The following is a 15,703-nucleotide window of genomic DNA, read 5'->3' as shown; positions in this document are numbered from 1 at the left end:
CTTCTGCAAAGGAAAGTGTGGGGGGGGAGAGAAGGGAATGGGGGTGGGGGGAAATGCTGCTGCTACTGCTTCACAGGGACCTGGAGGGGAAGGGAAATATCACTGCTGCTTCTGCAAAGGAAAGTGGGAGGGGGGAGAGAAGAGAATGGGGGGGGGGGGGAAATGCTGCTACTACTTCACAGGGACCTGGAGGGGAAGGGAAATACCGCTGCTGCTTCTGCAAAGGAAAGTGGGAGGGGGGAGAGAAGGGAATGGGGGGGTGGGAGAAAATGCTGCTACTACTTCACAGGGACCTGGAGAGGAAGGGAAATACTGCTGCTGCTTCTGCAAAGGAAAGTGTGTGTGTGTGTGTGTGTGTGGGGGGGGGGGGGATAGAGACAGAAAGAAAGGAAGAAAGAGACAGGAGCAGGGAGAGAGACATAAATAAAGACAGACAGGCATATATTCTAGCACCCGTTAATGTAACGGGCTTAAACACTAGTAGATTATATTGTCTTGCCCTGAGAAAAACACACACAACTCAAACAAAAACAAATGGCAATCACACTTTCTTTTGCACTTTTTAAATATTGGAACAAACATATGCAAAATAATTTTACAGAATCTTAGAGCAGTAATAAATCATCTGAAGCTGCAATGTCATGACCTTTCTCATAAAACTGCTGCATATAAAATTAAGATTTTATTAATACTGAAAAAATATAGCTCCTTAGATACTTAACTTCATCCAAAGCAATCACACTGTAACAAGACAATCAAAGGTTTTCTTCATGTTAGTAGGCCAGTTTGGGTCATGTGATCATTCCATATTCACTGCTGCATTCTTTGCAATGCTACAGGCTAATCTTCATAGAGTCCCAGAAATGAACCTACAACTCTCATAGCCAGAATAAAATCTCTAATACTTCACTTTGGCCCTTATTTCTTCTCAGTACTTCACTTTGTCATAACCCAAAGTTGGGAACATGGAAATACATGTATGGGTTCATATACTGGTACTGAGCTATTAAAACAGGAAAACCTTTATGAAAACCTAGTCAAAGGTTGTTTGCAGGCCTGCAGTTAGTTTGGATTACCAGACCTACAAATTTTCAAACTCAATACGGGATTTCTCTTTGAAATCCACCTGGCGCACACATTCTGCAGCTACTTTGGAATCTTTATATTTTGCATTTGCATGGTAGGAGATGAAAAGTACAAATCAGAAATTATGTGCAGAAAGATTTGAACATGAAATTTCCATGCAAATTTTTATTTCCCAAATATAACGCCACCATTTTTCTTTCAGATTGCTAAAGTACAGCACATGAACTGGTACTCACATATTGGGAGGAAGTGGAATTTTTAAGACACATTTTTGCTGAGGTAAACACATTTTACTCAGAAAAATACTTTCAGATATTGCGCCTTCTTTAGTATTTATATTCTTGTAATAAATAGCAGGATTAAACAAAGGTGACAATAAATTATTTACTAATAATTCTGCTTTTTCATACTCCCCCCAAAAGCCTATTTGCACAGTAAATATATTCTTTTATTATAAATATTTAAACCTTTCTTGATTACAGTATAACCAGCCACAAGCCCCATGAGTTAACACTTTTGTTTATTTGTTATGCAGTAAACACAGGCTATCCATTTATATTAAGAAAAGGCATTTTTTTAAAAATGCCTTCTTTTGCAAGTCGTTTATATAAAAAAAATCAAAATGAGGATTGTTTTAAATTAGTTTACTGTAAAGATGAAATTTCTAGATCAATGGTATGCTTCATTACTTAATGCTCAAAACACAAATTGTTATCATTTGGAGTTTTCACAAACTATCGTCCTGGCAAGAGCTGTCACTCTTCTTAAGCCGCGGAGATGTGCTGGACTTTGTAGGTGAGGGGGAAACAGTTCCTGAAGATTCACTGCCTGTTTCTGCTGTTCCGTGTGAAGATGCCAGGAGGGGTACTGGAACCCCTTTCTTCCTGCAAAGGAATGCACCATCAAAGCCACATTTCTTCTTATTCTCTGTTTTGATTTCACATTCTTCCTCTGCCCCCTTTTTCTTCAGCTCTGAAGAATTCTCAGTTGTTTTTGTAGTCTCTGTTCCTCCATCTGACCTCCTACTAACCCTCACATCTGCTACGGAATCATTGCTCTCTGATGTGCCAGCATCATTTCCAGTCCTCTTTGTTTCTGCCTGAATTGAAGCAAGATTACCATTTTCAGGGACAGCCCTGTTCATCACATTTTTCCCCAGGCTAAAACTCTGGAAGTCCCTGTAAGTATGAAAACTCTCAGTCCGCCTGGCTCTTGCTAACAATGGACTTTCTCGATAGGGTCTTACCGAGCCATATGTAGTGGTTTCATGGATTGTTTCATGCTGCTGTAACTGCAGACTGGGAAAAAACACATATGTTATATTAAATATCTTCTATTAGACTCTAACAAATTTTGAGTTTAGTAGTGACACCATAGTAGACTTTCCCAGAAATCTCACACACAAAAATGTTAGTAGAATAGATTCCTGTCCAATGTTTTACGTACATTCTATTTGAAAAGTCACATTGGCTGGAAAACTGAATTGAAACAAAGATATCTGAATGATTCACTCCCCTGGGCTAAAATTTGTTAAAGGAAACCAACAAACTGTTTGTATAAGATTGATAATTTAATTAAGCGTGGCCTAGTGGGGTGGAGGGCCGGGTCTCCACAGTGACAACTTTTTTTTAATGCTTTGATACTTCCCAAGTGTCAGTATCTGGAGGGCTGACAAGAAAAGAGAAATTAGGTCTTATATGCTCATTTTCTTTCCTTTAGGCCCTTCAGAACGGTCAAGCGTTTCTGATTACAGAGAGCAGAAGTTAGTAGTGGAGCTATGAGGTTCAGCTGTAGAGAATTTAAACAGATTAAAAAAACAGTTCTTGCTAGGTATGACACAATCTGGTGTTAGAGTCATTGGCAGTGGAGGGGTGGCCTAGTGGTTAGAGCTGCTGCTTAAGCACCCTGAGGCTGTGAATTTGATCCCAGCCTGCTCGTTGAGACAATGGGAAAGTCATTTGAAATGCCATTGCCCCAGGTATCACAGTTAAGATTGTAAGCCTGCCAGGACAGATAGGAAAAATACTTAAGGACTACCCGAGTACTATTCAATGTGTTGTAAACTGCTTTAAGTGAATTTCTTCATGAAAAGGTGGTTAGTAAATCCATATAAATAAAAATAATAGGTTTCTATGGTACTTTGTGGGCATAAATTCTTTGAAAATAAGCCCCATTGTGTCCAGAGAACAGCCACCAGGTTTTACTTTTTTTTTTTTTTGCTTTTTCCGCTTTGGGACTTTAATACTGGCTGCTTGGCAACTGCACAGGGTTCTTATTAAGCTCAAAGTTTTAGGGCTCCTTTTACTAAGCTACGGTAGCGTTTTTAGCGCGCACTGCAGATTAACGCACGCTAACCCCCGCGCTACGTGGAAAAACTAATGCCAGCTCAATGGAGGTGTTAGCGTCTAGCGCGTGTGCTAAAACCGCTAGCGCAGCTTAGTAAAATGAGCCCGTAGTGTTCTCGGTCTCTATCTGCTGATAGGTGGACATAACTTAAGCATCAGCATCTGGACCAATTTGGAGAGCTTAAAAGAATGAAAATTAGCAGGTAAGACCCAATTTCTTGTTATTTTGCACTTATGAGCGCTTGTTTGCTTTTCTCTGCTTTACTGTGACTAATTTGTTCTGTTTGTGACACCATTGCAGGCTTCTCATACAAAACATGCCATAGGGAGTAATTAGGCACCATGATAAAAGCATAATAGATGCTGGCAGTTTGGCAGCATATGTGGCTGCAGTTACCAGCATTTTTTCATTACAGGTGGGACAGCCTTTAACCTTGACCCCTGAAGCAGTAATCAATGAAACTCAGCACTGTTTGGTTTATAGGCAGGCATTCATCTAGCCAGGAAGCTTGGAAGTGGCCTGAAGAACAGTATGCTTTTTTTCCTAAAATTTTAGCAGGCAATGAATGTCTCATGATATAACAACATTACAGAGAATATCACACTGCTATAAAAAGTGTTACGTACAGACAGCGCTGTGCCAGTTTTTAGACTGCAATACTGAAAAGAAAATCTTTATAAAACAGAGGAATTTCTCTCTTAATAAGAAGCATATAATAAATAGAATTAAATGTTTCATATTTTCATTTGTGGACCAGGCATGGACTTTTAAATAAAAAGGGACTGATGACTGAGAATTATAGATGGGAATGCACACAGGACTGATAAGGTTGCTATTTTGGCTAATGGATTTTTTTCTGATGGTAACCTCTTATCATTTAATTAAGCTACCACTATAATTCATACACAGAACAGTTAGGATGCTTTTTATGCAGGATATGCTCTGGGAGATAATAAGGTTTTTTTGATTTGGCCTTTATAAAGAAGTCATAAAATAGACACCTTTGTGGTCTTTTAAAATGATTTCATAGTAGTAAAATTAGGCCCACAGCGGTATACCTGGAGTTGGAGTCCCGGAGGCGACTTTGCTGGATGACAGATGTGGCTGGACTGATGTTGGGAGTAGCGCAACGAGAGGTGCTCAGATCACACTGATCTAATAACTTAAGCAACTCTTCCTCTGTTGGACCCCCTACATCTAGAGAGAAAAACATAAAAATTACAGATCATTTTCAATCATCAGAATTTCATCTGAATTGACAAAATAGAATTGGAGCTTACCCTTTTCTTCACTCTTGTTCACCATATCCATTGCTGTGGTAAGATCCCACATTTGAATGCTACCATTAGAATGTCCTGTAAAGAGGTACCGTCTTGGTCTGGAGCCCATCCTACTAGATCCTTCACACTCTCGCACAGTGAATGATGTAATTGTAGTGCAGTCTACAGCCTGGATCTCACAGATTCTACAAAATAGAACCAAACATGGAACATTGCAGCAAATGCTGTCTGAGTATGAAAAACAACTATTCAAGCTAACTTTGTGATTTACTTTTTTGGTTCTTCCCTTCTCTTGTCTCTATATGCATTCCATTTTTCCATTTGTTTGTTCTTTCTGTATTTTTTGGGGTATGAACAGTGCAAATGGTTTCCAGAAATAAGTGTTTTTCTTTTTCTTTTACATAATTTTCTTTTATTTCCACAGCCCACTGATACTCACTGACCTCTGCCCAAGTCATCAATTTTCCTAACTGATCCCAAGTCAAACGAGTTTTGCTGGCAAGATTGGGGATACAGATTACAACTTCTAAGGCTCGGTGCTTGGACCCGTGCTCTTCAACATCTTTATAAATGAGCTGGACAATGGTATGACGAGTGAGGTGATTAAATTTTCGGACGATACGAAGTTATTCAGAGTAGTGAAGACACGGGGATTGCGAAGATCTGCGACGTGACATAATCAGGCTGGAGAAATGGACATCGACAAGGTTCAAACGTGGATAAGTGTAAAGTGATGCATGTCGGTAACAAAAATCTCATGCACGAATACAGGATGTCTGGGGCGGTACTTGGAGAGACCTCCCAGGAAAGAGACTTGGGAGCTCTGATCGACAAGTCGATGAAGCCGTCCGTGCAATAAGCGGCGGCGGCGAAAAGGGCAAACAGAATGCTAGGAATGATAAAGATGGGGATCATGAACAGATGGGAGAAGGTTATCATGCCACTGTACCGGGCCATGGTGCTCCCTCACCTGGAGTACTGCGTCCAGCACTGGTCGCCGTACATGAAGAAGGACACGGTACTACTCGAAAGGGTCCAGAGAAGAGCGACTAAAATGGTTAAGGGGCTGGAGGAGTTGCCATACAGTGAAAGATTAGAGAAACTGGGCCTTTTCTCCCTCGAACAGAGGAGATTGAGAGGGGACATGATTGAAACATTCAAAGTACTGAAGGGCATAGACTTAGTAGATAAGGACAGGTTGTTCACCCTCTCCAAGGTAGGGAGAACGAGAGGACACTCTCTAAAATTGAAAGGGGATAGATTCCATAAGTTCTTCTTCACCCAGAGAGTGGTAGAAAACTGGAACGCTCTTCTGGAGTCTGTCATAGGGGAAAACACCCTTCAGGGATTCAAGACAAAGTTAGACAAGTTCCTGCTGAACCAGAATGTACGCAGATAGGGCTAATCTCAGGGCACTGGTCTTTGACCAGAAGGCCGCCGTGTGAGTGGATTGCTGGGCATGATGGACCACTGGTCTGACCCAGCAGCGGCAATTCTTATGTTCTTAGGTCTCTGTCCATTTTATGTACAAACCAACTGAAACCCTAAGCCATCTCTTTCCCCTTCAATCTGTTCAGAATTCTGCTGTACACCTTGCATTATGCCTGTGTCGTTATGCTTGTTACCCCTCTCCTCAAGTCGGTTCATTGACTTCCTGTCCGCTACAGCATACAGTTCAAACTGCTCTTACTAACCTACAAGTGTATTCACTCTGCAGCTCCTCAATCTCTCTCCTCTTTCCCTATATTCCATCTAGGAACTACGTTTGTTGGACAAATCTCTGTACCTTTCTCCTCTACATCTCACTTCTGTTTTGCTGCACTGTTTGCACGTTTAAACCTGTCTGATTCCATTTCTGGCAGTATTCAAATCCAGGGTGAAAGCCCACTTTTTAAAAGCTGTGTTTAAGGCCCATCCCTATGAATTTAAAACCACCATATTTGTTTGTCATTCCCTCTGTAGTTCTCTACCTCTTTGTATTTCCCTATATGAGGAGCAGATATTGATTCACCATTTTTGTCCAGTATGTTTGTCATAATAAGATTGTAAGCTCTTTTGAGCAGGCACTGTCTCTTGCATGTTTAATATACAGCACTGCGTACATCTGGTAGCATTATAGAAATAATAAATAGTAGTCGTAGTAGTAAATAAACTAGTATCTCATTTACATCACCACTTTCCTTGGTCTGACAGCTGCAGACTAAAGTCTCCTTCTCTCAAAGCAGGCACAGCAGTCCCTTGAGCCGCGTAAAAATTGCAAACAAGCAAGAAAAATGAAAAAATACCACAAAATAATAAAGAAATAAAGGGATCAGATCAGAACAATGCTTTCATGCTCGCCTGTAAAAGGAAGAACTGAAGAGGACAGCAGAGACCGAGGAGGAGGAGGAGCTGAAAAGCTGTGACTGACATCTGCATGCATGGAGCATGAATGGACAACCTATAGTTCAGCATATATCCCTATTGCACTGGAAAATAACATAGCATAACATAAATAATACAGTCTCTAATCCAATGGGCTGCTGTCAATTTTAAAACCACCTCACCTTTTTTATTCCCTCTAAACAGAATAAAAAATCTATTGGACTGCTGAAACCCTTCTGTCTTTTTCAAATAGAATCACAGAGGTCTCATGTAGAGAATGATGTAGGGAACATTTGTCCCGGTCCCTGTGGATTCAGTCCCCGTCCCCGCCCTGTCGACTCATATCTCCATCCATACAGACTCTGTCCCTGTCCCTGCAGACTGTGACTGATCCCACCTGCACAAGTCTTGAATAGCTATTTTATATTGAAATCATTTTATTACAGTATAAAAAGGAACAATATGCCGTACACAAATACACACACAAATACAGAAAAAGGGATCAACAAAACCCATCTCCCCTCAAAGTATCCCCTCCACTATCAGGAAAACTGAAAGCTACATAGAAAATTCATCCTAACAGAATACATTGGTCACACACACAGAACACCAATGCCAAATACATAATAACTGACAAAAACTGTTAAACACAAATTCAACCAAATCCCAAGAAGCAATGCCTTCCATATAGTACAACATCAAAGAAATAAAAAGATTAATTTCCTCCTATACTGTGCAAAATATAAAGATCACACATGCCAGGGATGGTATTAGGCCAAAGAGTGCAATTAGGGCAACTGTCCCCTGGCCAGAGAAAGCCCGAAGCCTGCTGGAAGCTGAAGATGGCACAGGCTAGCAGTTGTCTTTTGGGTTCCCTCCCAAATTTCTACCTTGGGTCATACCCATGTCTAACACCAGCATTTGCAGGATAAACATGTCAGTTCTCATATATTCTAATCACAAAATAGAAAATAAAATTATTTTTCTACCTTTTGTTGTCTGGTCATTTTATTTTTCAGACAATATTAGTCCCAGGCTCTGGTTACTGTTCCCCTCTGTCATCTCTTAACTCATTCTCTAGGAGACTTTACTCATTCGCTAAGGTCTCCTGCTCATTTAAGATTTCTTCTCTGTGCTCACCAGGAGTGTGTGGCGCAGTGGTTGGATCTACAGCCTCAGCACCCTGGAGTTGTGGGTTCAAACCCTGCCCTGCTCCTTGTGACCCTGGGCAAGTCACTTAATCCTCCATACCCCCAGGTACGTTAGATAGATTGTGAGCTACCGGGACAGAGAGGGAAAAATGCTTGAGTACCTGATTGTAAAAACCGCTTAGATAACCTTGATAGGCGGTATATAAAATCCTAATAAACTTGAAACATCTTCCATCTTTGTGTACCTATCTTTCCCAGTTCTATATGTCCCCTATACTTCCCTGTCCAGCATCTCTCCTTTGTCCATCCCCCAGTATTTATCATCACTACTTTATGTCCTGCATTACTGTGTTCCTATTCTCTCATATCTAGTACTTTCCCCTCTGTGTCCATATACCCCCTCCCATATCTGCAATCTCTCTGTCCATGTACCATTCCCATACAGCATCTCATTTTGTATCCCGGTCCTATTCTCCTCTCCATGCCCATAATTTCCCCCCTGTTTTGATACCTCCCTGTATCTCTCCCTCTCTCTGCTGTGTTCAGTGTTTCATTCACTGTTCAGTGTTTCATTCACTATTCACTATTCCTTCATTCACTTAGTATAGCATCTCCTTTTCCCTTCTCTTCCCTCCAGCAACCCCCCTTCCATGGGTGCAGCACCTCTCTCCCTTCCCTCCAGCTCCCTCTCCTGCAGGTCCTGTAGCTCTCTTCCCTTCCTTTAGCTCCAGTCCTACCCTCACTAGCTCCACCCCACCTTGTGCCCTTTCATCCTGCCCCAACCCCCTCCTGGACCAATTCCTTCATCTACTTTGCCTTACATTGATCCCTCTCTTCATCGGAGCTGACAGCTCCAGCTCCAGTTCCCCCACTTGCTCGTGGGCCTGGCAGCTCCAGCTGGCCTCCCTCCCTCCCTGCTGCTGGCACACACCTTGCAGAGCGAGCGGATCTCTACATAGACTTATTTGACACCGGTGCTCGAGGCCTTCCCTTTTTGGGGCTCCTCCTTCTTAAAAAGGAAGTTGCGTCATAAGGAGAAGCCCAGCAGACAGAAGGCTGCGAGCACCAGTGAGAAAGCTTGTGTAGAGATCAGATCTCTCTGCAAGGTGTGTGCCAGCAGCAGGGAGGGAGGGAGGCCGGCTGGAGCCACCGGACCCGCAAGCGAGAAGGGGTGGGCTGGAGTCACTGGATCCACGAGCAAGGCGAGGAGGGATGGAGACACCAGACCTACAAGCGATGGAGGGGTGTAGGGCCTGGAGCTGCAAGACCCAGGATGGGGGGAAGGGATAGTAGGATATCAGGGAGCTGTTGTGGGTGGGTGGGGTTCCCTGTGGGAATAAAGCTGTTTACTACTCCGCGGAGCAGCAAAATCTTTGCTCCCGTACAAGCGGACCACCAGGCCAATCGGGTTTTCAGGCTAGCCCTAATGAATATGCATGAGAGAGATTTGCATAGAATGGAAGTGATAGGCATGCAAATCTGCTCCATGCATATTCATTAGGGCTAGCCTGAAAACCCGATTGGCCTGGTGGTCCTCCAGGACAGGGTTGGGAACCACTGGTATAGACAACTCTAGATTCAGATTATAGGAAGAACTAACAGATCCCAAAGTGGTTTCCTCCAGCTTAGCACCTCTCAGGAACCTAAATATATCTAAGTGGTATATCAAGAACTAAATAAACTGGGATCTATATGAGGTGCCAGCACTAGTCTGTGAAATCACTACTATCTACACCTTCAGAAAGGCTAGGGTCAAAACCCTGTTCAAACCATCCTGTAAAAATTCTAGAATTTCTGAAATGGAAGATCTGAAAGGCCCAACCCCACCAAGTGCCTTCCTTATGTACCAATATCACTGGTTCCAACTAAATCAGTCTCCATATTAGCCACCATACATGCTATCCAACACCTTGACTCTATTACTCACCAAAATAGATGGTCTTCCATCATGACCCCTATTTGGTATAATTCACAACTTTTAATTGATAATTAACCTATCCACTGGCATGTCTGGATAGATAAGGATATATGGTACATTGATCATATTTTGGAAAATAATGTTCTTCTCTCTTTCTCCCAAATTATGGATAGATTCCATATCCAGCCACAATTATTTCACTGGCTACAGCTCTCACATTGTTTATAAAAAAATTACTCCGTCTCTCGCAGTTCTCCCTAACTCCTCACTATTTTTATCTCTTTCATGGCTGGGGTTCACTATGGTGTAACGCCATAGGGGGTAAGGTGTAAAATAAACCTCCCCTCCCCTCAATACCTTCTATACCACAGCTGGGGTTCACTATGGGCCATACTACTTCATTTTTCTATAGAGAATTAAGATCTAAACTTTACCCGAGATCTAAAAAAGCCACAGAGTCCTGGTCTTCCGTCACCTCATGGAAAGGCACCTCTGCAGATTGGATTTCTATTTCAGATCCGTTCTTTGCCCGTCAGATTCCACTAGTCTCTCACAATCTCTTTATTTCTTTAACTATAAATCATTCTGGACTTTCAATAGAATGTTTCATGCTGGTCTTCATGACAACAACTTATGTTGGCACTGTAATTCCCATAGCTAAAATGCTCTGTCTTTACAACTACACATGGCTCGATTTTTATATTTTTTTGCACTTATTCAGTAAATGTACATTATTAAATGGAAATAGAGGATTTTAAACTAGCAAATAGGATTTTAAACTAGCAAATTACCCGGCATTGGCCGGATATTTATTTATCCCAAAATGTCCCATCCCCTACATGTCCCACCCCACCCATGTCCCCCCTCCCCCCCCCACACACATGTTCCACAGGAATGTCCCTATCTATGGGGCTGAACTTGGACTTAAATGGCATCGGGAATGTCAGTATTCATTTAATTGAGCCTGAAAACTATGGTTTAGACACTAATATCTCTTGTTTTCAATAATTTTTACATGCCACCCCCTTCCCACCCTCACAGTATTTTACCCCCTTCCAACCCCAACAATATTTTTCCCCAGATACTAAGTGATATGTACACTAAGTTTAGTTGAAATCTCTCCATGTGTTTCAGAGTTATGCTAATTATTCATCTCAGCGAGCCCGAAAACACTATGGGGTAGACACTAAATTCTGTTGGTTTCGATAATTTTTACATGTCACCCCTTCTCACCCCCACAATATTTTTCCCCCACATAGTAAGTGATATGTATACCAAGTTTGGTTGAAATCTGTCCATGCGTTTCAGAGTTATGATGAGTATTCATCTCACCGAGCCCAAAATCTATGGGGTAGACACTAAAATCTGTCGCTTTCGATAATTTTTACATGTCATCCCTTTCCCACCCCCACAGTATTCTTCCCCAGATAGTAAGTCATATGTATATCAAGTTTGATTGAGATCTGTCCATGCATTTATGGATTAGACACTAATATCTGTCATTTTCAAAGTCACCCCCTTTCCCCCACCCACGTCACCTCCTTACCCCCCTCAACAGTATTTTTCCCCAGATAGTAAGTCATATGTGTACCAAGTTTGGTTGAAATCTGTCCAGGAATTTATGGATTAGACACTAATAGCTGCCGTTTTCAATGTCACCCCCTTCCCCCACCCATATGTCACCCCCCTTCCCCCCACCAAGTATGTGCCCAAGTAGTAAGTCTTATCTATATCAAGTTTGGTTGAAATCTCTCCATGTGTTTCAGAGTTATGTTATGGGCCCGAAAACACTATGGAGTAGACACGTTTTCGATAATTTTTACATGTCACCCCCTTCCCACCCCCACAGTATTTGTCCCCAGATAGTAAGTAATATGTATGGCAAGTTTGGTTGAAATCTGTCCATACGTTTCAGAGTTATGCTGGAACATACATACACACACATCCAATTTTATATAAATAGATATGTTGTCCCCCTCACTCTGTTCCGGACTCTTTATAGATCATTTTGGTTTTCCTCCATTTTTTTAACCATTTTTAATCATTCTTCTTGCTTCATCTTTCATTCATTCTTTATTGAGTGTTTAATCATTTACCCTCCCTTTACTACTTTTTTTAATTCATTATTTTTTGCATTACAGTTTTACGTTATTTTGCATTTTTTTAAGCTTGTGGCTCATAGCAAGACTGGTATGTACACATCCTTTAAATTAAACTAAACCTTAAGTTTATATACCGCATCCTCTCCATAATTATAGAGCTCAGCACGGTTTACAAGAGTTTAATAAAGGAAGAGGTAGAATAGAGGGGTTGGATGTTGAGTCCAGGGGGAAGAGAACATTACAATTTTGTGAAGAGCCTAGTTTTCAGGAAGGAACCCAGATTCTGTAGTGGGGCAGTAAGATTATTCCAGAGCTCTGTGATTCTGAATAAGAGAGATTTGCCCAATTTTCCCGCATAGAGGTTACATTTTAGTGAGGGGAAGGATAGTTTAAGTTTTTGGGTGGGCCTGGTGGTGTCAGGGTTCGAGGAGTTCCAAGAAAGCGGGATTAGTGGAGGGAGGATGCCGTGTAGGATCTTAAAAGCTAGGCAGGCGCATTTGAAATGAACTCTGGAAATTATTGGGAGCCAGTGAAGTTTGGACAGAAGTGGGGAAACATGATTGAATTTGTGTTTTGCAAAGATCAGCTTGGCCGCAGTGTTCTGAATTAGCTGAAGTCTTTGAAGACTTTTTTTTAGTTAGACTTAGATAGATGGAATTGCAATAGTCTAGTCTGGAGAGGGTGATAGATTGAACAAGGACGGCGAAATGTTGTCTTATTACCTCTCTCTCTTAACTCCTCATATCTACACCTCCTTGTGGTTGTCATTTTAGTTCACGTTTTTCTAATGTGGTTTTTTAATGAGTAACCACCACCTGCTCAAATCTTGAGGTTGTCACCTTTGCGATTCACATTTTTAGAAGAGGCTTGATCTCCCTTTCTTGAGTTATGAGCATCTGCACATTCTTTCTCTTTCTCCTTCTCTCATATTTCTTATCATATTCTTCTTCTTTCTTATACACGGTTTATAACATTTTTCATTTTAGTACCGTGGAAGAAGGTCATTGTCACAGAAAGTCATTGCCACGACCGAAACATGGCCTGTGTTGGGTATATGCCACATTGTTACTGTGTTTTTTGTTTTATTGTGTATATTTCTTCACCATTTCTAATAAATTGTATAACAGTTCCACATTTTTTTTCCCTTCGATTTTGAGTTTGATTTGTGGAACTATTTTGATGGACTTTTTTTTCTGTTTTCTTGTTCAACTCCAGTGCCGTTATATTGCAATTATTGTGTTCTTTTTGTGAAAATCTTAATAAAATTTCATGAAATCATAATTTCTCCTCGAATGCAACAGAATGGCTATGACTCGTGGAATAACTCTCTTCCACATCTTTGCCATCTCAACAACCAGACCATAAGACAATCAAGATATATTCAGTATCCAAATTCCGTAGGGGATAATAATTGACATTGCAGGAAATTTAATAACCATCCTTTCAGTATTTCAAATACTAACCCTCTAAGTTCTTTCAAATAATGCCTGTTAATTAATTTGTTGTATACAGAAAAAAATGCCTTTAATCTGTACTAAGCCATCTATTTGTAATAACATATCACCCTCTAGTGTTCATTCTGGATTATCTCAATAGGATTTATTCTCAGTTTATTTTTCTCTTTTTCCATCTAAAAATATTGGGGAATATTGTCCATAGTAACATCAGAACAGATGTTATGTGCTGCAAGGCGTGATCTGAAGTCTGTTTTACTTTGCACTGTATTTTGATAAAGAAAAATAAATATAGATTAAAAAGATTACTTCCAGTAAAAGTTCAAGCCATCTCTGTAACCACTTTAGTGTGTTAAGAAAAATGTGAAGAAACAAATATGGCAATATTTGGCAAATATATGGCAAATATGTGAAGAAAATAAATAGGCAAAAACCACAATGAAACTCCACTCAAAGTATTACAATAAAATAAATATTTAAAGTGATGGATACTTCTTTAAAGCTGATACATTCCTCTGGAGACAATAAAGTACCTTGTGTATCTTAATGTAACTTACCTTTAGCTACCAACAAAAACGTATGAACTGGATCCAAATAGCAATACATTTTATGGAAATTGTGTGTATGTTTTCATAAGAAAATAAAAATATGGGGGGGTCACGTGATGCAGCCTGTCTAAGCAGACGCACGGAAGGAGAGCTCCTGCCCCACGGACTTTAAAACAGCGATAAAATCGGCTTTTTGTACCCCTACCGGAGCTGCGAGCACACAGGAAGGGGACTTACTCTCCGCCCGGCACTAGCAGCGCAGAGCATTTACGCCGGAACAGGGTATGCCCGTAAAATCGGCAAAGAACACTCGGGACAAGCCCTCGCTAACCCCCTCCAAAATGGCGGCGGAGCCGGCCACTTTTACCATACCCGCTGGTGACTGGATAACGGACATTACACGGTCGGTTACGGCGGCGCTGGCGGACAGACTTAATAAGATCCAGTCGGCTGTGGAGGAGATGAATGAGAAGTTTGATTCCCACAGCCGACGCTTGACGGATGTCGAGCAGCGGGTGTCCGACCAGGAGGACACGTGCTCCAGCCTGACTGCCCAAGTAGAAGAACTTAAGAAAACGTCCCAGGAGCTACAGGCCGCCCTGGAGGAGCAGGAGAATAGGAGCCGCCGGAACAACTTGCGGCTGGTCGGGCTCCCTGAGACGGTGGGTGAGCAAGAACTGTATACCATTTTCAGCACGTGGCTACCAGAAACTCTGCAGCTGACCGGTGGCGCGGAGGCCTTTGCCTGCGAACGAGCGCACCGTATCGGCACCCGACCCATGGAGGGGGGAAGGGCGAGGACAGCCATAGCTCGTTACACGAACTGGCGGGAAAAGGAACTACTGCTAAGGGCTTACCGAAAGGCGGGGGCCCTGGACTACAAAGGCTCAAGAGTGCTCATGTTCAATGATTACTCGGTACGGGTGGCGGCCCAACGAAAGATCATGGCGCCATCCTGCACGGACCTCCACAACAGGGGTATCAAATTTGCCCTGGTTTACCCCGCGAAGCTCAGGGTCTGGCATGACGGTAAGACCCTTAATTTCAACAGCGGTGATGCAGCCAAGGCGTTCCTGGCGACTTTGCCTGCCTGAAGACCCATACAGCCCAGAAGTACCTGATTGGGATCTTTTCTTCCCATACATCTGCTTTTCATACGTGTCGAGATGGGATCTTTTTGAGCTGGACTGGTGGAGTGGCTATTTGCCCGGTACATTGCTCGAGTGCCATGTGTGGCTATGAGACCTTTACTAACCTGGAGATGTGGCCCTGTATTCCTGTCTTGAGATGGCCTCCAGGACAGATCCGGCGGCGGGGCTCGGGTGCCCTAAGTTTAGCTGCGCCGGGCCTGGGAGAGGAGGCGAATACATGGATCCCTGCACGTCTGTCGGCCGCATCCCTTTATGAGGGACATTTCTGGCGATACTCTGCGTCAGCTACTCTGGACAGCTCGG

The 15,703-nt window shown here is 42.2% G+C and overlaps 1 protein-coding gene across 5 annotated transcripts in view; it reads right to left on the bottom strand.

Moving 5' to 3' along the window:
- Positions 1-663: 663 nt before the first annotated feature.
- Positions 664-15,703, bottom strand: part of KCTD3 (potassium channel tetramerization domain containing 3) — a 195,812-nt gene continuing 180,772 nt past the window's right edge. For all 5 annotated transcript variants that reach the window (XM_033937763.1, XM_033937766.1, XM_033937765.1 and 2 more), the window contains 3 exons: positions 4,713-4,897; positions 4,491-4,629; positions 664-2,384 (listed from right to left, as the gene is read on the bottom strand). In XM_033937763.1, the coding sequence (XP_033793654.1) occupies positions 1,814-2,384; positions 4,491-4,629; positions 4,713-4,897 (895 nt within the window). In that variant the 3' untranslated portion in view covers positions 664-1,813. The remainder of the gene's footprint in view (positions 2,385-4,490; positions 4,630-4,712; positions 4,898-15,703) is intronic.

Source organism: Geotrypetes seraphini, chromosome 3 (genome assembly GCF_902459505.1).
Source record: "Geotrypetes seraphini chromosome 3, aGeoSer1.1, whole genome shotgun sequence".
NCBI lineage: Eukaryota > Metazoa > Chordata > Amphibia > Gymnophiona > Dermophiidae > Geotrypetes > Geotrypetes seraphini.
This window is presented reverse-complemented; position numbering and strand designations above follow the sequence as displayed.